This window comes from Topomyia yanbarensis, chromosome 3 (genome assembly GCF_030247195.1).
Source record: "Topomyia yanbarensis strain Yona2022 chromosome 3, ASM3024719v1, whole genome shotgun sequence".
NCBI classification, from domain to species: Eukaryota; Metazoa; Arthropoda; class Insecta; order Diptera; family Culicidae; genus Topomyia; species Topomyia yanbarensis.
The window spans coordinates 22823221-22849570 of NC_080672.1; the positions used below are offsets into that span (position 1 = coordinate 22823221).

Here is a 26350-nt window from a genome sequence, read left to right on the forward strand (position 1 = left end):
TTTAGAAAATCATGGAGTAGGGTCATATCAGCAAGCTTACGGCCTTGCTCACGGCCAATTTCTTCACTGAATGAAAACCGGTTTTCCCTAAAAAAAACCAGTTTTCAGGTTGCTGGTGACCAATTAGCCGAAAACCGGTTTTCAACGAAAACCGGTTTTCATCCAAGTGAATAAATTGGCCGTTAGAGTTTCCCGGCTACCGCAGGAGTCAGCATATTTTGGCGTTTGAAACGCAAATCACCTGAGTCTGCGGCATGTCCTGGACGAGCGTAAAGTAACTTTGTACTTTACGCTTTCGGAACAGACAAAAAGTTACGTTACGGTAAACTTTCAAAAATAAACAAATTCGACGTCGTTAAAATACAAAAAAAGGAAAATGGACTCACTCTTAGTCGTTAATAAAAAAGGAAAAAAATATCTCTTCTTTTGTTTTTGACAAAACCAATAAGTGCGAATGAGATTCACAACTCGACAGTATCTGAGAAATATCCTATTCTTTGGGTATAATTATTTTTCTGTGCAGCGAGTCTGAATAGTTTTTTGAGCGCAGCGATGCCAGATTTTCAGACATGTCTGTATTTTACAGACATTTAATCGCCTCCTACAGACGTAGCCAGAGATCTTCAGACTTTTCAAAGAGTAACAGTGTTTAGCAAAATTACACTAGAATAACTGTATTCGAATACGAGTGATTCATTCTTAATAGAATTCTATTTTCAATCTACCTTTAAAGTAATATTCTAGTGTAACTAGGATTTACACAACCATCTACAGACTTTTACAGACATTTTAATTATTCTTCTACAGACATTTATAAAAAACATGTGGCATCACTGTTTGAGCGTGTAATTAGCGTTTAATTTATCGTATTTGTCATATACGACCGGTAGCGTGTATATATTTACACTTTTGACGCGCCATAATATTAATTCGTATTATTATTATAGCATAACAAAAAGTGATTTTTTTTTTTTTTGTAATTTGTAATTTTATTGAGCACGATAACCTGTTAGTACAGACTTTGAATCAGGTCAAGGAAGTTTTGTTGTGTTACATATTTTATTATTTGGGTATCATCTTTTTTGTAAATGTTATAATTTTTAGTGTAAAACGTGATTCTCGGTGGTCAATGATTTATCTAATTTATTAAGGTGAGTTTTTCATTAACACGCTATTGCAATGTAGCAAACATTAAAAAAGATTCACAACGCAGGTTCGCCTGGTTCAATTTACACCAAGAATGAATGACGGAGCTCTACATAAATACTTACCGATAATACTCTGTGTTCTCTCACTTCCGTTGTCCATGTTTATGTGGATCGGTAATGTAGCATACTCTAAGATAGCTAATGACAATGAAGGTAATCAAATCCCTAATATTTCAAATGCTGAACATCAAATGAATTCATTTTTAGAAAGCGTCATTCCGCCCACACGATGGTTGTTTTCCATCTTAGCGCCAATCTTGCTGATGATGTACGGACTGAAGCGAAAAGGAGTCAACAAATCTGGTGCTGCTCTTGGTCTTTTCTGCGCCATAATTCTGTCGATATCGTCCCACGCGTTCCTCGTCTGCTTGGCCACATTTTTCTTTACGTCCAGTCGTGCAACAAAATTCCGATGCCATTTGAAACGCAAACTGGAGATAGATTTCCGAGGGGGAGAAGGTCAGCGAAATTGGGCACAGGTGATCTGTAACGCAGGGATGGCGACGCAGTTGGCTTTGCTGTACCTGCTGGATTGTGGTTACGGCGAGCGTCCTGTTGATTTCACACAGCTTTACAGGTCCAGTTGGCTCAGTGTAGGCATCATGGGTTCATTCGCATGCTGCAACGGTGACACCTGGGCCAGTGAACTTGGAACAGTCGTTGGTCGCTGGGACCCATTTTTGATAACCACAAGAAAACGAGTACCGCGTGGAACGAATGGAGCAGTTTCTCCGTTCGGACTTCTCGTGAGCTTCTTGGGCGGTGTCGTGGTTGGGCTTTCATACTATTTGACTATTCGGTATACTGTCGATGCTAAGATCTACTCCCACAGCCCGAATCAGTGGCCTATTATTGTGTTCGGGGGCATTGCTGGTTTGCTGGGATCGATCGTTGATTCGCTGCTGGGGGCTACCCTACAGTACTCGGGCGTGGATACCAGCGGAAGAATAGTAGAGCGACCGGGGAAGAACGTGCGTCATATTTCAGGAGTGAGAATTCTGGACAATCATAGTGTTAATTTAATTAGTAGCATTATTACCGCACTGCTTATGCCGAGCATTGCGATGCATTTCTGGGATTTGTTTTAGAAAAGACTGCTAGTTACTTGTGGGCATTATGTTATTACTTAATAGTTTATGGAACCATACAAAATAAACAATCTGAATCTTTTTTACAATGACGAGCAACTTAACTTTAAGCAAAATATATGTTTTAAACTTTACCGGTTTTCTTTGAAAGTTGTATTATTGGCAAAAGAATTTCCGCTTATACCTGTGATCCAGCAGGGCTACTCGGACTACTGATTAGTTGGCTATTATACAAAGCAATTCACTACGTGATCGGGTGCATCAGGGTGGAAAAAGTGATACCCTCGGATTGGTTGGATGGCTTCATATATCCTATCTACAAGATAGACCATAAATTCGAGTGCAATAGCTATCGAGGTATAACAATTCTCAAAACCTCTTCCGTGTTCTGTTTAGCAGACTGAGTACGTTGCCTGAATCCTTTGTCGGAGATAACTAAAGCGTTTTTTTAAGAAAGATGATCAACGACAGCCCAAATGTTGCTTTGCGAAAAATTCGGGATAAATTTCAGGACTACAACTTGCGAACTCATATGTTTATGGGTTACAAGGCAGCGTACGATTTAGTGAAACAATGTGAACTACTTGAACATGGCTTTCCAACCAAACTTTTTTAACTAATTCGTATGACAGTGGATTGGTGAAAATCAAGCATTAGAATAGCCGGAGAGACACCCGACTGATATGTAATGTTAGATGGATTGAATCAGGATGATGCATACTCTAATTTGTTGATCAACATAGTGCTCGAAGAGGCGATATGAACATCTGTTGGGCAAAGTTACGGCACTATCTTGAAATCTCCCGAGTTTCTTTACATCGGCTGTAAACGTCATCGACATCATTGAAGTCGATCGCAGAGTAGCTAAAGAAGTGTTGTGTCTATTGAAAGGGAGACTGCAAGATACGGTCTCTAACAAGCACGGTACTGTTAGGGTGCTTACAGAGTGGCGGCGAGAAGCTGAGCTGGGGCTGGAACTGACATTAGAATGCGAGAAACCTGCTTGCAGCATATCAAATGGAGCCTGTAGAGTAAAAGCAGGCAGTCGGCGCAGATCTGCTCGGCTTTCACTCTGACAGCATCCGTTTGATTTGCAGAAAGCAGGTTTCTCAATTTCTAATGCCAGTTCCAGCGCCAGCTCAGCTTCTCGCCGCCACTCTGTAAGCACCCTTAGACAACGAGGTTCCGAACGTTATTGTTTCCGAGGTGGTACGGTACAACGTTCTAAACCTGATCACAGATTTTGTAAGACTAGTGAAATATGACAACGTTGCTCTACAAATCGCCGATACACTGTATTGCTCATTACTCCTTGATGTCAGAGGCTATTGAGATCAATTTTAAGCTCAATACTCAGCAACACAGACGCAGGTGATTCGCATTTCAAATGCCAAAACATCCTGACTCCTGCGGTAGCAGACAAAAAGTTAAGTCGCCGGGAAACTCTAAGCTTGCTCATATGACCCTACTCCACGCTTTTCTAAACTTTCTTCCTTCAACTCCTTGCTCTGCCTTGAGTACTATTGCTCTTAATATTGAAAAATATTTCACCAGGAGGGTGTCACTCCTGTCATCCGCTATAGAGATATACAGACTTTGACAGAAGTCAACATATGATGGGCCTAGCCGCTTCTAGGCCCATGTCGCCCGCGCTATAGCATTGGGTTGTTTTGAATTTAACAAAGGCACCCAGTTAAACTCATTCCGGAACCGGTTCGGATTTCTTAATGGAGTCATTATGGATTCCAAATCAAATGCAACAACCGATTCCGACTCAGAATCGGTTGTTGCATTTGATTTGGAATCCATAATGAGTTCATTCAGGGTTCCGAATCAAATTCCGAATGGTTTGACCGGGCAGTTGTTGGATAGGACAAAATGGCTGCCTAGCAGGGGGCTGTATTTCACACCTTCCAGTCCCTTTGCTAATTAAATGTCGTTAAAACATAAAAAACGAAAATTGACTCACTCGTAGTCGTTAATAAAAAAGGAAAATTAGTAAGAACTTAACTGCCAATTTCGCTAGCGTCCGCGAAATCATAAAAGTCACTGCGAATAAACTTCGTGTCATGCTCTCAAATCGGAAAAGGCCAACATAGTGATCAACACAGATCCAACAATTAAATTCAGTATCAGGCACAGGCGATACAAAAGTTAACACTCCTTCGATTGATAATCGAAGGTGTTGCCCGATGTTCTGCTGGATTATTTCGAGTTACTTCAAAGGATTCTGTGCCATCTTTCTAGATGGTTCTCAATGGCACTATTAGCGCGTATCAATAATGCTCCAGGACCGGATTAGATCAAGCTCAATTTGCTGAAAAACTAATCTGATTCAGTCAGCGATGCCAGATTTACAGACATGTCTGTATTTTACAGACTTTTGATGGTCTCCTACAGACGTAATCAGAAATCTACAGACTTTTAAAAGAGTAGTAGTATTAACAAAATTGCACTTGAATAATTTTATCCGAATACGAGTGATTCCTTCACAATAGTTTACAAATTTCAAGCTACTTTTAAAGTAATGACGTAGTGTAAATAAAGTTTAAACAACCGTCTACAGACTTTTACAGACATTTTCATTATTCTTCTACAGACATTTCACAAAAACATGTGGCATCGCTGGATTCAGTAGAGACCTTTTTACGACTTTATTAAATTGTTTTCTGGAACCAAACATTGCTCCGCACGAGTGGAGGCAAGTTAAAGTTGTCGCCGTCCAGAACCCTGATAAACATGCTTCGGACCATCATTCGTATCCACCGATTCTACATATGAAAATTGTTAGAGATGTAAGTAGCGGTTTGGTCACTACTAGTGTTCTGATATGCTCAGCAAACCCTTTTGTCGGGACGGCCTATGTGCTCCTACCGGAATTTCGGATTGAATGTCCCAGGTAGACACCGCAGTGACCTGCCTCAGATCCGTTGACCTACTTGCTTCGCTCATTACGATTAACTGTGGATGAGAGCTATGCTCGTTCGGCTTATCCTCCACAGTGAGGGCGGCGTGGTATCAGTGCACTGGGTCCTTTAATTTTAGCCGGGAAAGCAAGTGGCTCCTTGACAATAATTAGCTTCCGTTATCCGGCGACCCAGCACCACAAAACATACAGCACCCGGACCACGGGCCGGCACCTTTCGAAAGGACTTTTCAATGTCGATGACCGCCTTCTGCACTCCACCAAAACAAACACCAAAAAAACGCACCGTCGCATAGCTGTCATCGCTATGGTACAAGCATATAGTCAGCCTACTTTTGCAGCGAAAGGAGAGTGGTAACCTAACTAAACCCTATGTTACGTATATACAAATGTTTAACAAAAATGACTACACCTATCTGGACTAACAAAATCGTTCACGAACAAAAATATAAACAAAATTTTACGTAAAAAGTGAACGAGCATATGGAACAGTGGTGAGTATAATGTTGCAAAACAATACACTCTACGGAGAGAGTGCGCAAAGATAGGTATTAGGGTGGGGCAAAATGATCGTTTTTTCAGCACAGCACTTTTTTGGTTCCTTTTGGGGTCCCAAACAACTGTGCAAAATTTGGGGTCGATTGGTGTTGACCCGGCGTAGCGCATTGCGTTTGAAATTTGTATGGAGATTAGTATGGGAAAACCTACATTTTTGCATTTTTAATTCTACAGAGTACAATTCTTCCTGTAGTATGCCAACAAATAGATAGAAGTGTAGTACAGGATATGCTGAACAACTTTGCCGAAGGATGTATGGTGTTAGAATGTCTCTAAGCCGAGTTATAGCTGTTCAAAGTTCAATACATCGAATTAAATGCCAAAAATCATTTTTATTGCCAACACTGCGGGTGTACCAATGGAATTTCATATAGAATTCCAAAATAACATTATTTATTTTAGATTTACCACATTGGTATGTTTGGATGAATTATTCGAAAGCCTTAGCTCAATTTCATGAGGTAGTTGAGCAATAGGGCGTAATGAGGGGTGATGGGGGGGGGGGGGGGACTTTAATATGTAGAAATTCGAACTGAAGTGTTGTCGAGTTGGAATATTCAGATGAATTATTTCAAAACATTTACACATTGTCCTACGCATAATAGAAACGATGAAATAAAACATACTGTATCCATTTGCCTTGACTTTTATCAATAGAAGTCATGTTACAGACTGAATCAAATGATGTCGAGTTGATATGTCAGAGGATTATATTTCGGTATACAACGCATAATTTGATAGCATGCTCATTTCTATGCTGTTCGATCACGAGGCGTGAAGCTAATTTCTGGATTTCAACATGAAATCTACCAGATCCCTACATCAATTTTTGCTTCAGGTGATCGAGCAACATTGAAATGAGCATCCCATCAAATCATAGTGCGTATTAAACTGAAATATAATCAATGCAATCCTCTGACATATCAACTCGACATCAATTGATTCAGTCTGTAACGTAACTTCTATTGATAAAAGTCAAGGCAAAAGGATACAGTATGTTTTATTTCAACGTTACTATTATGCGTAGGATATTGTGTAAATGTTTTGAAATAATTCATCTGAACATTCCAACTCGACAACATTTCAGTTCAAATTTCTACATATTAAAGTTCCCCCCCCCCCCTCACCCCTCACTACGCCCTATTGCTCAACTACCTACGCTTATGCAATTGAGCTAAGGCTTTTGAATAATTCATCCAAACATACCAATGTGGTAAATCTAAAATGTATAATGTTATTTTGGAATGCTATATGAAATACCATTGGTACACCCGCAGTGTTGGCAATAAAAACGATTTTTGGCATTTAATTCGATGTATCGAACTTTGAACAGCTATAACTTGGCTTAGAGACATTCTAACACCATACATCCTTCGGCAAAGTTGTTCATCATATCCTGTACTATACTTCTATCTATTTGTTGACATACTACAAGAAGTATTGTAGTCTGTAGAATTAAAAATGCAAAAATGTAGGTTTTCCCATACTAATTTCCATACAAATTTCAAACGCAATGCGCCACGCCGGGTCAGCACCAATCGACCCCAAATTTTGCACAGTTGTTTGGGACCCCAAAAGGTACCAAAAAAGTGCTGTGCTCGGTTGATGTGGCTATGATTACGTTTTTTCATATAACAATGCCCCACCCGAATAGGTATATTCCCACCCAGTGTTAAATTGTTACCCTGGCGGGCTACAGAGAAAATGATTCTTTATCGCCTCGACAACTGGGCTGAACTAAATCAGCTGCTTTCGGAACCGCTGGTCGGATTTTGAAGGAACAAACGACTGCCTGGTCCAGCTCGCAACGAAGATGGATATCACGTTCACCAAACGTCAACAAATGACCTCGGTTTTTCAAGACATTAAAGGAGCGTTTGATTCAGCTGGATGTTGTTGGCTCCAATAAAAACTCGTAGAATGTAAACAAAGCTTATTTTGTAGCGACAAATTAGCGCCCAAATGGTAAAATCAAGATAGCCAATGGCTAGTAAAGGGCGGCGGTTGCGCTTTATTATCCCAAAAGGTTTCACTTAACCCTTGGTTTAAGAGTTTTTATCTGCAAAAAGACTTTGTTCGTTCCGCGTTAAGACTGATGTCAAATCACTACAATACTGATGCCCACTACTCACGCATATGGCTTGCCGAGAGCGCCCTATGTCATTGTGGCAAAGCTTACCAAGATATTGACCAATCGTTTGGTCGTGCTCAGCGCTTTACTCAATCATCGTGAAGCCAAAGCAAAACCTAATGAAATTTTACAAGCTCACGGACCACCCGATATGCCCAGTCACGATGTCCTGGCAACTCAAGGCCTTCAAATCCGTTTCCCATATACCTTTTCGTCAAGTCGATTAATGTGAATCTATAATGTTTTTGTCATGTCTAACGACTTACCTTTCAATATAGGAGCCCTTTTTCAAAAATTAGGAAGAAAAGTCGAGTGAAACTTGGAACGTTTATATCTTTTGTTGTACTGCATGGAATTAATCAATTTCTTAGCCAGTTAATCGAAAATATGTTCAGCAATGTTGTATTAAAATTTGAAGTATGTATAACATGCATTAATACCAAAAAATGGAGCATATGTACAATACCGAGAAGGAAGTATTTGTGAGCTGTACACGGCTGGTAGATTAATCAGTTTGTGTCGTTACGTGCTACTAACAGAAACCATCATTTTCATTCTCGATGGGTGGAAGGCAGCATACACACACGGAAAAAAACAATTTTAAATCATCTGACCGAAGCTCGTTCGTGATTGGTTTGCGCTAATTTAATGCAAAGCTGCAAATCTTGAACAGAAAGAATTGTGATTTCAGTCGGTTTCTGCTCCAACCTTGTTAGATGTCATGTCAACACCGGAAGACAAAGTGATCATTGGGATTTTGTGTAGCCCCATGCTAGTAATCAGGGCCAATTGGAACAAAAATCTCCCACTTGGAGAATTATAAAAAAAAAATTAAATTAGAAATCTTTTCCTTCGCCAACTATTATTATTTCCGATGGGTGGAAAGAAGCATATACATGCTACAAACCTTTCCTTCACCAACTATTATTGGTTTTATTTACGTTGTGCTGTATGAACAAATTAGATGTTCGCGCTAATTGGAAAACAATTTTGTAACCAATTCCACGTACAAGTACTGAAAATAACGGAAATAATAGATGTTATACGCTGAATTAAGATGTTGGATGCTGCTGATGGAGAGAGATAGAAATTAGGTGTCTTCTACAAAGTTGTAGAACAGGCATTTTGCAGTATTTCTTTCGAACATCTCGATATTCTATCTCTCTCCTATGAAAAGTTAGTGTTGGCACCCTCTGTGCGGTCATAGGTGGAACTAAAATTTTGTAACCAAAACATAACGGGCCCTATTCTCACAGTCACGTCACCTAGTGACTAGAAGAATATTTCCTTCTAGTCACCAAGTGACGTGACTGTAAGAATAGGGCCCAACTTGCATTATGTACTACAATTCTTCTGAACATACTATTCAGCAAAATCTAACCATTATTTCAAAACAATGTATAGTTCGTGGGATTCGCGTACTGATACACAACCAAGTGCACCATGCAAAACTGACTCAGACTTCACTTCGTTAAAAGTTTAATAGCTTCTTTTAATAATGCCGGATCGACTAGCAGTCTTCGACAAAGCTGTAGACAATTAAATTATCTTTCTTATTTTCAGTAATAATACGATGCATGCAGTGTCACCTAGCGGCGAAAATGCGAGCTAGTGGGGTTTCTCCATATAAATTGTTGAAAAATCCCATAAAAACTTTAGGCACGTTGGTCCGGTAGCTAGACTTGACCGATTTGCTTCAAATCTGGAGCAAGTACTCCTGGTGGGACTAGGAATCGACTCAGGGATGGGCGGTTCGAGTTTTGAAAAATTTATTATTTTTCTCGGCAGTCTATTCTACATTGACGAGAACTGGGATCTTCTCGTTACAGATAGGTACACCATCTGTTCAGATGGTGAGATTCGGCGTTGGCGCACATGAGGGAATGGCGCTTAATCACCCAACGAGCTCAATGTACCTTTCAATTATCGCTAGTTCAGGCAGCTCATTAAACTGATACGAACACTGAAACGACTATCAGTCTATTACACCGTGTTTGTGGTACAGGTGATGGTGCTGAAGACGGTGTTTCCGGTTGGTTTGCCGTAGATGAGTAGACAATCGGTTGTGATGCATTTTACCTACCTACCTCTATATTGTCATTTTCCGTATACACGGGTGTCTGAATTTCTACGCTGTCATTTTTAGCCTAACGTGTTGAATGAATTTGAAGTCAGCGACCCCGCAGTTAGGTCGAAACGGCGCTCCACTCACGACAGCAAGAATAAATGCAATGTTTCCTTTGTTCTTGAGACAACGTACTGCATTCCCAATAACGAAAACAAAATCAAGCGGATGTCAATTTCGATCGAACCATAATCCGTCGTAATGCAGAATGAGGCTGTAACATTCACATGGTTGTCAAGAAAACAAATCACAACAGGTGATAAACCATTCAATCGTAGCTTACAGAAATCAGGTACATCCCAACCGCTGGGATCTACTGATTATTGTGTTGATATGCAAGTAGAGGATTTCTCTTGGTAAAACAAAAACACTTGTATCGTTATTATTATGAATCTTTTTGAAATAACTGCTACTTAGTAACACACAACATTCGCTTTGTCGAGAGAAAATTGAGAAATGTCCACATCGTACCTTATCACTACTATCTCAAAGTATGAATATTACTGATCTACGGAACACTTCTGAAGAATAACTTCGCCGTCCATTAATAAACTTCAATCCGTCACTCTATTGCAAAATATAATTAATTTATTCGCTTACTGCCTACACTGTGTTATTATCGGGGAAAAATAAACCTCGGAGTTTAGTAAAAAAAAAAAATAGAAACATTCAAAGTAACTAAATTTAGCTTTAAAATTCTGCACTTAATCACTAATAATTCAACTTTGTATGACACCATTATATTAACATTACCGGTATGGATTCTGTACAGCGGATAGATAATTATAGCAGTAACTATCCCCTCAAGTTGAAGTACGTATTACACCAGCATAGTGTAACGCGGGAGTGAAGCAGTATCGGGTATCGAGCTTTCGATTTTTTTTCAGGAGGGTTCACTTTTTTCGATTTTCTTCATTTTTTCATCTATGCAACTATCGAATTAAACAAGTTATTGCACTTACATCTAGTACAAACACTTTCAGAGCCTACAGCTATTTTGCGTTGAATCGAAACTCTCACCGACGACCTTCACTCTCGCAATATGATAGATCATCTAAAAATGTTTCAATAAGTGAAATCATCATTGAAATAATCTGTATTGCTAACATTGTTTTAAAAACTGTGGTCCTAATAAAATTTAAAGTCTATGACCTACACTAAACTCAATCAGATAATGCAGTGGAAATACATTTACACAACTGTACAGGGGTTAGTATTGATCGAAGCACAATCGGAAGAATTGCTGCGCTGTTTTTTTTACATTTACGCAATTATCGCATATTATGCAACTTTTCACCACCATATCTTAAATCTACGGTCGCACTCTATTCGGTTAAGTTAAAAATTATCTTACAATTTATCTTATCAGTACAAGCAAGCAGCACTTTTCAACACACAAAGCAACAAAAAACGACGACATTAGAACACCTCTGTACAACATCGTCCCGTTTCACGCTCCTACCTCCATTTAGGTTTTCTCCCGTTTCTTGAAGTTGCGCTTCGAGCCGCACCGCTGAATGATATCGGAAACGTGGGTTTTGTGATCGAAGATCTTCATTATTTGCGCCCGCGCTTCGTTGATGCCATCGATGGTGATCTTGCTTCGTTGCATATTGCCCTGCATTAGAAATGGTATAGTTAAAACCGAGTTTTAGAGTGTTAGCAATTGACGCTAGGTTACCTTCAGCAGTTCATTGGTGCGTTCGATTTCCGCAGATGGTTTAGGAGTTGCTTCCATGTGTTTCAACATCTGTTCCAGTTCGTCGTACGCTTGAGATTCCAACTCGCACTGAAAGAGTGTTTGGAGTAAAGTGAAATTGACGATTTAAAGTAATTTTGTAAGATTGCGGAGGAACTTTTGCCATAAGGAAACAAATTCCGAAACGACTACTTTAGTTTGTAGGGACAACAAAAAATCGCTTGAAAAGTTACACAAAACAGCACAGTCATTAAATACATTATCCTACCGCCATTGTTAAAGGAATAAAACATTCGTTTCCCTTGGTGTTTAGTGCCATTAAAAGAAGAGATCACTTCGTTAAAAACAACTCACCAAATCCTCAATCTGAGCGCTAAGATGATAAATCTTCCAGCCATTAACCTTCTGGAGCACATGCGATTGATTAGCAATGTCGACGATGGTTGGACGTCGTTCCTCTCTCTGTTTGACATCCGTGTACCGTTGGAAATGGTTATTGGCCGCTTTCCAACTCTGTTTGTATGTCTGCAAAATCAGAAACAAATGCATAAACTGTGACTAGTTCAAATAGTTTATACCTTACCTCCAGTAAGCTAACGTTCCGAGGTTTCCGCACCGACGAAACATCTTTCCCAGTCGAGGTACCTTCTTTCCCACTACTAACCGCTGCACCATCCATTTTGATACTGTTTCCAGTGCTGATGTTATTTACGGCGGCATTGTTTTTGCTAGCTTTATGTTTTGTATGTGGCGGATGCGGTAGCTGTTGTTGCTGCTGTGGCAATGCTTGAATTGATCCTCCATCGCCCGGTACCGTCGATGGACCAGAAATATCCATACGGAATCTGCTGTCCAGATCGTTGTTCGCGAAAAACTGCAAACTGTTGGCCACCGATTTGAGCCCTTCGGCAACATTTTGTTTCCGTGGTTTCTTCCTCGGTGATTGCTCATAGTTTCCATTGCTGCTTCCCGGTGCTGTCACATTCTGATGTGGAATTGTCGAATGATGGAAAGCCGAGGAGAGTGATTGCTGCTTTGTACTTTCCAGAGTTGTCTGATTCTGATGCGATTGCTGACCGTGGTGGAATAATTCTTCACGAACCGATTTGAACGGCAAATCACTGTTCGCATTTCGGTTGGCAAATGCCATAGCCTTGATTTCTTCTTGCTCTTGTTGATCCGCTCCGGGGCTAGAAGTTGCGCTGACTGTAGTTGAACCATCGGTCGATGCTGGTCGCGATGGTGGCGACATTTCTCGTTCCCGTTCCCTTTCACGCAGCTGTTCGATTTCCCGGGCTCGTTCTTTGCCCATCGCAATTAGCGTTTGAGTTAAATCTTTGCCCGTTTTAATCAGTGAACCCTCCAAACCGCGCTTCCGCAGAATGCTCGATTGAGGCGATTCAAGTTTACCGGTGGCACTTACCGGAATTAGCACGTGGGCCGGCTGTGACGATAAATTGGATGAGGCGGACGTTCCGGTTACGATAATTTGCTGATTCTGGCCTCCATCAACTAACAATTGCGGATGGAAACGAACTGGAACCGTTTGAAGCTGTGTGTTGCCGGATTGTTGGGATTGAGATTGTGATTGTTGCGACACCATTTGCTGTTGCTGTTGTTGAGATTGTATGGTTTGTCCTACGGCCGCAGTTGAAGATGATACGATTCCATGCATTGGACCGGAAAGATTTCGTCCAGTCGTTTGTACGATGGCAAACGGTCCAGCCGTCGGTGCGTATGGCAATGGAGAAACGGTCGTCGTGATGACATTGGATGAATTCACATGGCCACTCGATACACCGGTTACAATCGTTCCGGCGGGACCGGAAGAACCACTGCTACTGCTCAGCGAACTGGATGAGATTGAGAATACCGGTCCACTGACGGCACTTGTTGTCGTGATTGTGGCGGACGTTAATGCCGAAACACTTTGAGCCAGCCCAGGTGCGGACGTTGTGATGGGCTGCGAAGACGAAGCCGGTGAAGCAGTTACACGTTCGTAATAGAATGTGGATGTGGGCAGAAAAGTCGCGCCTGAATTGCCAATTGAACCAGATGAACCGCTGGAGACTACATTCAGGGTACTGGATTTGCCGGTGTTTGCAATGGTTGTAACAATAGCGCTGGGTTGCTGCGGTCTTGTTTGAATATACAGTGAAGTCCCCGTTCCGGATACCGAGTACGGAGCCGTACTACTGACCGTTTCGATGGTACTCAAGTTACTCAACTGTTGCGGTGTGACTTTGGCAATCGGCAAAATCGATGGCATAGTCGATGTAGATATTCCGGATCCGCTTCCACCTGCGCTGCTAGTAGTAGTGCGAACGATTCCGGTGATGGTGCTTCCACCGGAAACGATGCTAATTGGATTCTGTCCCCCGGATGACAATGTTGCCACCGAGACTGGAATGCTAGCATTTCTTCCTCCGGTTAAAGCAAGTGGGATTGGAATAACGGTCGTTGATCCACCACCACCAGAGTTCGATACGGAAATGGCTTGCTGAGTGCCAATGAGTTGTCCTTGACTGACGGTAACTATTTGCGCCCCTTGACCAGACAGCCCTGAGCCGATCGATACTGGATTCAGATTAACAATCTGAGTTATTTGTCCTTGCGACTGAGATTGACCACCACCACCAGATTGATTGGATATCAGGTTTCCAGTGATGATGGTGGCCGTTGATCCAGAACCTGTGTTGGAATTGAGTGCTCCGGCGCCGACTTGGCTCGAACTAACGACGATTTGCTGACCTGACACGGTTTGTAATGTTGTTGTACCACCGCTTCCGCTGAGGGATTCCTGGCTGTTGGTCGAAGAAGCGGAATTGTTTGAAATTTGCGAAGCAGCAACCGGGGTCAATTTTCCGACCTGAGCGATGGTCAAACTGGGCTGGATGCTGCTATGTGGAATACGGTTATTACTCACAATCAATGGTTGGAGATTACTTAGCAGGTTGGTTGGCAGGCGCCCACCACTGATCACTTGGCCACTTTGCGGGTTTTGTACCTGTATGATACGAGCTGGTATTGTGTTGGAGATGTTTGCCGTTGAAACGGTTCCCGTGCGGTTTTGTGTAATACTGGTACCAGATGCAAGGGTAGTGAGCACAGTCGTTGGAGCAAGTACCGACACACTGGGAGGACGAATGCTGATACTGCCGGCTGTGACGCGAACTCCGATGTTTGTCGTCGGCAGACGTTGAATGGGACGTACTCCTGTTGGTCTTTGAGGAGGAAGGGTGGTGGCCAATGTCAAACGTTGAGGATTTGTACCGGTGGTGTATGGTTGTTGCGTGCTGTTATTAGGATACAACAGAGTAGACGTGATTTGTCTTTGTGGTGGAAGAACCGCCGTAGCCAAAGTAGCCACGAATGCTTGTGACTGATTGGTACCACTGATGGAAACGTTCTGCTGATTAGATTGTGTCGTTGCCTGATGAGCCACCACATTGGCTGTGATTGTGGCATTGTTGATGTTGCCAGATGTCTGATTGACTGGAATAGTTTGTGCAACGACACGGGCTCGTGAAGCCTGGGTCAGTGTGTTGGCACGTATCAACTGAGTCGGAACCTGGACTTGCACATTCGGCATCCAGGTGGTCGTTCCTTGCGAGATAATGGTTGCCGATGGTGAAGATGTTCGAGATGGCACCGATTGGCGTACGTAGGTGTTCAGGTTGGCCACGCTTATCGGAGGCGTTGGGATGCGAATAGGAGCCGTTATGGTTGCTCGTGGTCCTTGAATGCTGGCCACAGTTTGTGGACCGCGTGCCGGTACGTGATAGGTGGTCGGTGTTTGAGCACGTGAAACGGTGATCGATGTCTGATTAACTGTCCGTGCCGGGAGGGCCGTTATTTGCGTACGATTGGTTGAAGTGTCTGAAATTAGAACGACACGATCAATTATTATGCACTAGAAAGTGTCTGTGTTACAGGAATCGAAAACTAAAACGAAAAACGAAACTTATTTGCTATTCTGTTTTCGTCGCAAATTATCATCTGCGCAGAAACAGTCACTAATGAACGAAAAAAGCGACTAGAAAACATACCCTTAAAAGTGAATCAACTCAAAAATATAGGGCAAACGCTCTACAAGAAATTATATAAAAACAAGCAGCTGACTGAGAGCTTACCTTGCTTTACATTGATCGCCTGACGGTAAAATGCCTGTGGAGTGGCATTGCTCGGTATCACCACACGCATCTGATTGCCGGCCGAGTTATTGATTCTGTAGGAGAAAATACACAGAAAAATATCTATTAGCGAAATATGTCAAAGCGGAACACAACTACGAGCACGAGTAAACGAAACTTAGCACCCGACCGAAAACGACAACCGGTGGGTGATAAGCGGTAACGCGACAGCCTGTTAGGTATAATGGATTTCTTGTTTAATTTACTGAACTTGGACTCTGCTTGCAGCTTATTTTTACATTATGTCAAACAATAAGTTTAATTTATTTCTTATAACTGCGATTGCAAGGTAGTGGGCGTATTTTGACAGCCAATCCTTAGTTATATTAAAATATATTGAAAACGTGAAAAAACCGGATATTGCCGGCAAATGTAACACGATAATGAAGATCATCGTTTTATTGCCGACTGTATGTATAAAATATCGCCCTTATGCATATTAGTAGCGTTGATTCCTGAAACGCTGCTGTACCTAGTTGTTTTTTAAACATAGATTTACATACGTTTCACTACAAAAAAATTTCTGATTACCTTTGCCGTGCGTACTGGTTTATATTATGATTGCCTGATAACAACGTACACAATCAAATCATAAATGCAGTGTTGCCAAGGAAGGTATAAAATTGAATCAGCCGCACAGATTCGAGCTATCGACAAACATAAAGATTAGGGTGTACAAGCCAGCAGCTAAAATTCACTTTGAGGGCAAATCCTAGACAAACCGTAAATAAAATACCCGACCCAATTTACTGCAGACAACAGTAGCAAAAAAACTTTTCTATTTTGTTGATTACTAACTGCTGTGATTAGCGAGTAAGTCAACTGTTTGTCCGGATGTCTTCATCGAAGTGAATTTTGATAGTTGGCTTTTACGCATCATCGTCGTAGTCATCGTAGCCCGAAATATGTTCGCATTTATTTTAGATTTCCAGATTACTCGATCTTGGGTCATTATTCTTAAACCCCTCTTAAATTCCAGCCGCTCGCGCACCTTCCTCGATTGCACACATCCTGCGAGTGTGGGATTTGCCCCCAAAGTCGATAACCTCTTCCAGGTTCTCTGCTGAGCATAACTTGAGCTGATCTCTCTTGCGGCATTCGTGCTACATGTCCAGCCTTCTATAGTCTGCAGTGTATTGTCAGCCTTCCAATGTCAGCATGTTTGTATACTTGGTACACTGCCCATAAAAGCATAAGAGTCCCACATGGATTTTTGTCTAGTAGGATGTACCCTAAATCACCACTGAATCACTATACACAAATAAGATGACCAGGTTTGTTTAGAAAATATCGAAAAAAATACCAAAACATGGTTGTCCCATTCATAAGGCTCAATGAAAATGTAAATCTTGAACTGCGTTTTTCTCGGCTTGCTGTTTTTCAATATCGGACTCTTATGCATATATGGGCAGTACAGCTCGTGGTTCATGCGTTTGCACCATTCTCCAATTTCCATTCTGCCAAATACACCAAGCTTTCGATGATCCGATTCCTTTAACGCCCATATCTCATGGTCGTACAGAGTAACAGAGAGTATCAGCGATTTGTATAAAGCTAGTTTTTAATGCCGCCACTACATTGGCGTGTCCTTTGCCGATTTTTCGATCCTGTATCTTTCTTTTTTATTGGACTGATAGGACTGCAGCTTATAGTTTAGGGGTTGGTCTCGTTTTTTTTTCTTCGAAACCACGTGAAACAATTATAGTTAAGTTAGTCCTGATACGGGTCAGGTTGATCCATTGGAAAAGAAGACGGATGGGTGGGGGAAGGTTAGAAAGGTTGTTCGATCATAGTATCAAGTATGTCTAGTATGTCAATCTGTCAATCGAATGTGACTTCGCGTGTATAAACTCCATTTTGTAACCGTGTGGGCATTTGCATATTTGTGTGTGCTCTAGAATGATCGCGTGACCCGTGAATATTGTACCGTAAACCGGGGTGACTTTGATCATCGGGGTGACTTTGATCACGCGAAACTTTTTTCATAGATCGCTTACTAAACCAGAATAGTCCACCGAATCATTTTAATTTGAAATGATTTTTACTCTAAACTTACAAAATACTGATTTGTTATACTTTTTGAGTATATTGTTCGGTTTGTGTGCAAAAACTTTAAAAAAACGAAATTTAACTTTACCTGATTTTTACGAAGCTTCGTAAAGTGTCTATTTTTTATGAAACAAATAAATCTCAGATTTGAGCAAGAGTAATAAATTACAAGCGAGTTTTTATTTTCTTTTAGATTGGGATATGCTAAATTTAGTTTTAAGAGTTTGTTTATTTTTAATACATTTTTTGTGAAACTAGTTGGCAATTATTTCAAATTATTTTAAGCTAAAATTCGCAATTTTTTTTATTGTTCAATATTCCAACGCGTTAAAATGGATGAAACTTTTTGTACATTGATAAAACACTGAAACAAAACAATTTTAGCAGTATTAAAGGTTTTTAGAACCTTTTATTCTAGTTGGACACAAATTATATGAATTTTTGTTACTCGAATTTTACAGCACATTAAAATACTTTGTATAATACCAATTAACATCTATTTAACAATGAGTATCTTTCCAGAATTAGTTTATACAAACATTTGAATGAAAAACATTGACATCAATAACTTAATGTGGGAGAACATGCACGTTATCAAAGTCACCCCGGAACACGAAAACGGACTTCAACTTGAAATCATTTTTGAAAAAATAGCTGCAAGCGGACAATTTTAGGTAAAACCATTTAATATTGTTCTCCATACATCAGTACATGTTTTAAAAATATTAAACTTGAAAAAAATGTGTTGCGTCTAAAAATATGTAGATTACTTCGAAAAGTTATCAATGTCACCCCGGTTTACGGTACTTAATTTTTAGTGTGCGTTTCAGATATGAGCGTCATTTTTTTTTATTGGTCCAACTGAAGGCATGAATCTAGGCTTCTAAGAACGAGGGCTTTAACAGCCGTACGTGAGCGATTCATGATCGCGCGAGCGATGGGTTGATATGCTTGATACGTTCGCGTTTGTGACCAGGTTTGTGTTGTCGCGAAGGGTAGGGGCATTTGTGCATTTTGGATGAGGGAGATTGTGAGTGTATATGGGAATAGCTGATTGTGTTAGTGAGTGTTAGTATGAATCTAACTTAAGATAGAGTAATAAAAGGAAAAATAACATGCCGAATAAAAAGAAAAAAAATATGACAAGAGATTAAGTAGAAGCGTATAAATTGACTCATATTTTTTGGTATACATATGAGTAGTAGAAAAGTAACCTAACAGAAGTAAAACTAAAACAGACCAATTAGGTAGAAGAAAAGAACGAAAGGAATGTATTTAAAGTTGCATATATTTGGGAACACATCCACTTTTTTTGATGGCTTGGTTCGCGTGGATGATGGTTCTTCAAGATTACTAGGCGGATTTTGAGCATTTGAATTAATATGGTCCCAATACTTTGGAAAACTCACTTAAACATTAAATTGAATACATTGTGCAATTGAATTTACTACTTGTTGTTCACTTTAGATTTGGGTGTTAATTGGTATAATCCCAATATATTGGCTTAAGTTAAGTTTTAAGTTTAAAACATTGTGCAAATTGAATATTTAATTTCGATTATGTGTAATGAACAATAAGATACTGCATCGATTTGGATCTAGTTGAATTGACAGCATAAATAATACAATCTGTATATTAATGACCTGCCCGGAGTGATAAAGTACTGCTCGGTGCATTTGTTCGCAAATGATGTCCAGCTCTATTTGAACTGTAGTAATCTTTCCGTCATTGAGATCAGCAACATCATGAATGATGATCTTAAAGCAATAAACCGCTGGGCCTTAAAAAACTCATTAAAGCTAAATGCTGGTAAAACAAATGCCATTTTGATTGCACGTAACCATGACGCATCGCTACCATGTTTGAATCTAGGCGATGCTCCAATTCGATTCGTTGAACAAGCAACTAGCCTGGGCTATACAATTCAAAACAATTTCCAGTGGGATAAACATATTTTGAACCAGTGCGGCAAAATATACGCATGCATTCGCACTATAAATTTAAAAAGCCAAACTGCTAACCCATAAAACTAAACTTAAGTTATTTAAAAGTTACATTCTGCCACATTTCATATCCTGTGTTTTTCTGCTTCCCAATATATCTGCCCGTACTCAAAATAGGCTTAGAGTAGCATTGAATGCTTGTGTAAGATTTGTTTACAACCTGAAGTGGACAGATCGTGTCACCCATTTAGAACATACATTGATTGGCTATTCCTTCTATGAATTCACTAAAGCTCGATCCTGCATACTTTTACATAGAATCATTGTATCGAAAAATCCGCGCTATTTGTTTGAAAAACTTAGACCGTTTCAAAGTACTCGCGTTAGAAATATCATTATTTCAGCCCATTCAACAGCGCAATACGCGAGTTCTTTGTTCGTGCGAGGTGTTTATCTGTGGAATTCTTTGCCATTTTTAATGAAAGATGAAAAATCAGTGTTTAAGTTTAAGAAGCAATGTAAAGAGTATTTCAATTAGGTAGTTAGAAAATTTAGTATAAAATGTTCCTTTCGGCGATTGAATCACACTCAAATTTACCAGAAAATAGCTTTGTAGCAATAAAAAGACAATAGTCTTACGCTGCTTGATATGATAATAAATAAATAAATAAAAATAAATAAATCTGCCGTAATGTTAACAAATACAAATTTCTCTGCTAATATTCTGCCAGTTATTATTACTGTTCTAGTTTGTATTAATGATTGTTTTGTTTAATAAATAATTTTGAAATGAAATAATTTTAATTTTTGATATCTTACAGCTAAGCCACAGATAATAGACATCCAGGTTCGAACAAACAAGTTTGAAATACTCATTTTGTCATTTCAGTTGACAGCAAAATGTTGCCGTGAGCACGCGCGTTTTAACGACAACGATATTGGTTTTAATATAACAAAATTCACGGACTAAACCGAACCTTCCCGCGATCGCAGAATTCATCACAAAAAATCTCGCTATCGAAGCGACTGAACTACAGCACTTGCAAGTCAGCAATGGACGTGTCTTCGTGGGTACCGATTCCGCTCAAACAGCACAGGACATAGTACAAGAACACAACATGAAACACCAGCTAGAACACGACGGGACATCCTACAGCATTCCACTGTCAATGGAAGATGGATCTATTGAGGTTAGAGTTCATGACCTCCGCCCGAGCACAACTAACAGACAGCTAGCATATCAGTGACGTGAGTACGGTGAAATCATATCAATCCGTGATAAAGTCTGGAAAGATTTCTTTTCTTGTGTCCCAAATGAAATTAGTATTATGCGCATGAAACTTGTTAACCGATACCGTCATATGTGACGGTGGACACGACTATGACTCTCATAACCTACAAAGGTCAAGTCTCCTGACTTGACCTTTGTAGGTTATGCAGATAAAAACAAAACCAGCACAGCGAATACCAGAAGACCGGCATCGCCTCTTGAAAATGAAAGAAGGGATAACGAAAAGACCATCCCGGCTTGAACCACGGCTAGAGCCAGATCTCACTCGATCGACTTTGCACAACAAACAATAATTCGCAACAACTGTAAATACTACGTAAAGAACAAAAATCTGCAGGAACCGTTCTCATTTGGCTCGCAGTATACGTCCCGTCGAAGCAACATAGGATACTGCCATCCTCAACAAGATTTCACCATTCTCAGCTCTCGCTGCTACTGTCGCCTCCATAAGCTGCTTCGAAGGTCTTCGTGTTCCAGCCACTACCGTGACAACGCTTAGCTTGTCGCGCAAGCATGTCAACGAATTACCCTCTCTACGATGGAAATAGCTGATATGATGAGCTACAAGACGGCTACAATCAACATGAACGCAGTGACAAACGGGACAAAGCTTGATGCCCTGAATTTCTTCATCCGGTCTGCTTAACTAGATATTATCTTTCTGCAAGAGGTGACAACGACAAGCCTCAGCATACCAGATTTTAGTATTGAGTACAATGTGGACGAGCATAGAAGAGGAACAGCGACTGCAGAACGAAATTATTTCTCATTCACTCATATTGATAGAAGCATGGATTCAAGAATATTCATCGCACGGATAAATGACGTTACTTTCATCAACGTTCATGCAACGCAAAATCGTAACGTTCGGGATAACTTCTACAACGTGCTACCATACTACTTCTACAGTGCAACGAACACTGCAATTATGGGGGTGATTTAAACTCTAGTGAATCACCACCGGTTCAAATGCACACAGTCCAATGATTAAAAGATTCATGTCTGCCTCGGGAGTTGACGACAGCTGAGAGCTTATACATCGTCAACATGTCGAATTTTCATTCATCAGATCTGACTGCCTCCAGGATAGACCGGTTTCTTCTAACTCCCAACATATGCGTGCGGATAAGAACAGTACATTTTGCAGCCTTCTCGCATCATAAAGAATACATAATCCGCACAGTGCTTCCCACGCTTTGGAATCCACCAGGTCGGGGTGTATGGCGTAGGCACCCAAGCCTAGTAAACGGTCCAGCAGTTATGGATGAACTTCACGTCAAATGGGCTTATTGGACAAGAAATCGAAAGAATTTCCGCATCTGGATCGATTGGTGGATCAAATTTGTTAAACCAAACCTTATTTCCTTCCTCAAATGGAAAGCTTCGATAAAAAGACGTTCCTTCTGCGACACAATGGAATTGTATTATGCTCTGCTTCGCTCATCCTATGACCGCTATTATGGCGATTCCAGCCAGCAAAGTACTATCAACCACATTAAAGGGAAAATGCTGTCGCTTCAACGAAACTATGCACAACAGACAAGGAGTTGGAACGAAGCATACATCAGAGGCGAAAGCACATCAATATCCCACGTAACAAATCAAAAGATTCGACAAGCTGAAACTTCGATTAAAACGCTGCAGATTGATGCTAATACCATAAGGGATTAGCATCAATCTGAGATACGCCGAAGCGTACAGGAATATTTCGCGAATTTGTACTCCTCCACGCATACAACGGTAAACAAAAACGAAACGAAAAAGGTCCCTTCCAACTTAAATATCCAGTCACGAGGTAAACAATTCCTCTATATGTGCTTAACCCGCCTGATGGTTTGTTTTAAGAAGGGTGCGTCAAACTCATATCGAACCTCTTGAAGTTTCCTTCAATTGACTTAGGCTGGCTACCCACGTTCCCTCGTCAGCCCCCTCCTTCCACTGGTGTTATCAAAAAATCACAAATGCTGCAACGGAAAGCGAAACATTTTGTGAGGCTACCGCCCGCATACTGGACCGCATTTGCGAGCTAAAACAACAGTATGGAAACTCGATGTTGGTAGCATTTGACCTCGATCATGCCTTCGATAGAGTGGAGTACAACTTCCTTGCAAGAACCATGGAACAAACGAAGTTCATTCCGGAACTGATAAACCTCATGTTCTGTATGAATAACAGTTTCTCAAGAGTTTTAGTAAATTGGGGAGTGAGATCAAAATTCAAAGGTCGGTGCGCCAAGGTGATCCACTCTCAATGATTGTTTGTTATCTACCTACAACCATTGTTTGATAAGCTGCGGAGAAAATTTCCTCGCGCAGTATTGAATGCATATGCGGATGATATCTCTATGTTAATCGGAAGTGAATCTCATTTACTCGCAATCATAAACATCTTTGCCGACTTCACAGCACTGTGGCCAGATTTCGAAAATGTGTTGAAAAAAATTCCCTCCTGAAAAAAATTACCTCCAATAATGTGGAATGATAAATGGAACGCTTTATTTGACCGTGGAAATCCAACATTCAATAGTGTGTTGAAGCAATTGTAGCTCGACGAGAGAAACGTTAGTACGAACGTTTTACGTACACTACAAGTGGAACCAACAGCTAAAAGATCTAAAAAACTCACGAAAGGACGTAAAACAGACACTAGTTAAATCATATAAACTAAATGATTGGATAAACTATTTAACAGGTAATTATTAACCTTATTTACTTCTTGGAATTAAATGTAAATCAAGTAAAAATCGTATTTCAGTTTAATAAATTTAATTTTCTGCAGTGTTTTTCGGGTGAATGGAACTCGGGCGAAAGTCTTTAGGGTGTACGTGGCATTCGGGTGAATGACATTCGGGCTTATGTGACATTCGGGCAAATGATATAGAATCTTAACGATCAGTTATATGCCTTAACCAAAGAAATATTAATCCGTTCAATATTTATCATCAATTAAGAAAATCTGCTGAATCAAAATGCGTATCATTGTAAAATTGTTTTGCATTTATTTTTTCCGTTCCGTTTGGCCACATTGATATATTGTGTTTAGGGTTAAACAATCTTTTATCTGTGATGATAAAAATACAATAATCTGTGACAATATTTCAGATAATCTGAAAATTATCGATAATCTAGAAATCTGAAATTCGCATATGGTGTTCGCATTTTTAATTTAACCGTGGTCGTGTCTTGTACACAACACTTTTTTTCTATTCTATTTATTTATTTCAAGAATCAGTAGCGACTGGCTCAAAGGGCACGTTCCCCATGTTAATTGAGCTTGTGCGACCACCTCTAGCTGCTTCTTTACCGACGCCAGAGAGGTGACTCCACTATCTGGACTAGATGTCAATTCATCAACTCATGGACCGGGGACCAACTTCCCTTCCGAAGGAATTTTCACCTCAGAAAAATATCAACGACCTCGGTTGGGTCAATCCCAGACCAACTGGAATGACTTACCACTCAACCGCCGGCGTCGTCACAAATCGTTTGCAAGGCGAATTGGGAGGAAAACAAACCGCTTCTGAGCTTAAATTAAGGGTGGTAGTATAAAACTGCGAGATTTCAGTGTGAGTATTTTAAACGTCAGATAACTCATTAATATCGCCAATTATTTCTCATGCAATTTCTTCAAACTTCTTTGATGCAATAAACTCAATATTCAATATTTCTGCCAACACTGCGTCAATTCATGTTGATATTCTGACACTCTGGCTCTCACAACTACTAACAAACGAGCCTCCCAATCCCAGCAATAAGACGAAGAAAACGTATTAGAGTAAAAAAAACTTACCTGTAAGTTGTTGGCATAATATTCGTTTTATCAGTCGGGCGAACCAAAACTTTCGATGCCGAATCGATCGGGTACGAGGTTGCATTGGCTCCCGACCCAGATCCGGTTCCTGTTCCACCAGCGAGCCCCATGCCACCACCGCCAACAACGGAGCCAGTAAGGGAAAGCGACCCTGCTGCTGATGTTGTTCCCTGCATTTTAGACCCACTTCCGGACACAGATTTGTCCCCTTCCGAGCTACTCATTCTAGAAAACTTGTACGTTTTTCTGCTCTATCTTGCTTAAGTGTTCAAAATTTCAACCTTTGCAGCCACGACGCCAGCAAGTTTTAGAGTTCTCTTCCTCCTCAGTACTTTTCTCCTTTTTCCGAAAGTAACTTTTTCACTATCTTGATATACTATTATTGACGCTTTCAGCTGGATTTGTTTCACTTGGAATATTGCTCGCTGCTCAACTTTGGCAAGATTTACGAATCCTCATCCTATGATGACCAGCAAAGATTCTGCCTAACATTACTGTAAAACGAGCCATGGCCAACTGTGCAGAGCTGGCGGAAACAATTTTTTAGCCTGCCTTTATTCCTCAATTCACCCGTGAAAAACTGGGTCTGCGGATTAAGGAAAACAGTCTACTAGCGAAAAAACAGGAAAATTCTTGTCCACCAGCTGCTTTCAAGGCAATCCGGAAGACACGCAATGTCAGCAAACGGGATAACCAGCCTTTTCCTCCGCAGAGGTTTGCAATGAATGCGATAAATTTTCGGTTTTACAACCAAACCTTTACGGAAAAAGTGTATCTTTCAACGTAACTGTACCGCCCAATAACTGTACTGCACTTTTACATTAGTTTCCGGCGAAAAACACCTAATATGGATGCGTTTTAAAGCAAAAATGCACACTCCGCGAATTAAAACGCGCTTTTCACTTGATTTTGATACGAAATAATTTTCGATCAAGCTTTTCTCTCCTTTTCTTACTGCGACAAGACTCGCACAAAAACTCTATCCGCTTCTTGTTGTTCTTTTTAATTTCGTTTTATGCATGCAAGCAAATTTCCCATCCAGGGTCTTACTCGGGTAGTGCGCGCCTTTAATTAAAAAGGGAAATTTAATGGCATAAACACTACACTCTAAATATGAAATGTGTGGTTGTAGGCAGATAAACTATACTCAACCTATTAGAATTAAGAAAAATAATGTTTACATAATTAACAAAAATAAAAACGTCATTAAACTAACGTTTGAAGGTGATTTAACCAGTTCACTACATAATGTCCATTCAATCGCCAACGTCGAAAATCAAAATGAGATTACATTCAATGGCAAAATTGATATATTCCGGATTGCTATTG

General features: G+C 40.4%; 2 protein-coding genes across 3 annotated transcripts; one reads left to right on the forward strand and one right to left on the reverse strand.

Annotated features, from left to right (window-relative positions):
* The first annotated feature begins 928 nt into the window (after nt 1–928).
* On the forward strand, nt 929–2430 carry LOC131693917 (transmembrane protein 19). Of its 2 annotated transcripts, none has more exons than XM_058982187.1 (3): nt 929–1151; nt 1201–1361; nt 1416–2430. In XM_058982187.1, the coding sequence occupies exons 2-3, from the start codon at nt 1241–1243 to the stop codon at nt 2294–2296; spliced, it is 1002 nt and encodes a 333-aa protein (XP_058838170.1). In that variant the 5' UTR covers nt 929–1151; nt 1201–1240; the 3' UTR covers nt 2297–2430. The 2 variants fall into 2 exon arrangements, with proteins under 2 accessions (XP_058838170.1, XP_058838169.1); XM_058982186.1 differs by having other exon boundaries at nt 1214–1361.
* A 7977-nt stretch (nt 2431–10407) lies between these two features.
* On the reverse strand, nt 10408–26008 carry LOC131688795 (mucin-2). The gene is made up of 6 exons (XM_058973322.1): nt 25001–26008; nt 15869–15963; nt 12319–15614; nt 12090–12260; nt 11718–11825; nt 10408–11654 (listed from the first exon to the last, which is right to left on the reverse strand). The coding sequence occupies exons 1-6, from the start codon at nt 25243–25245 to the stop codon at nt 11505–11507; spliced, it is 4065 nt and encodes a 1354-aa protein (XP_058829305.1). The 5' UTR covers nt 25246–26008; the 3' UTR covers nt 10408–11504.
* Nucleotides 26009–26350: the final 342 nt, after the last annotated feature.

Coding starts and splice junctions, on each gene's coding strand:
- LOC131688795 (XM_058973322.1), bottom strand. CDS start 25,245: ATGAGTAGCTCGGAAGGGGACAAATCTGTGTCCGGAAGTGGGTCTAAA. Junction 11,826..12,089: donor GCGCTCAGATTGAGGATTTG/GTGAGTTGTTTT, acceptor ACACTCTTTCAG/TGCGAGTTGGAATCTCAAGC. Junction 11,655..11,717: donor GCACCAATGAACTGCTGAAG/GTAACCTAGCGT, acceptor TTTCTAATGCAG/GGCAATATGCAACGAAGCAA.
- LOC131693917 (XM_058982187.1), top strand. CDS start 1,241: ATGAATGACGGAGCTCTACATAAATACTTACCGATAATACTCTGTGTT. Junction 1,362..1,415: donor GATAGCTAATGACAATGAAG/GTAATCAAATCC, acceptor ATTCATTTTTAG/AAAGCGTCATTCCGCCCACA.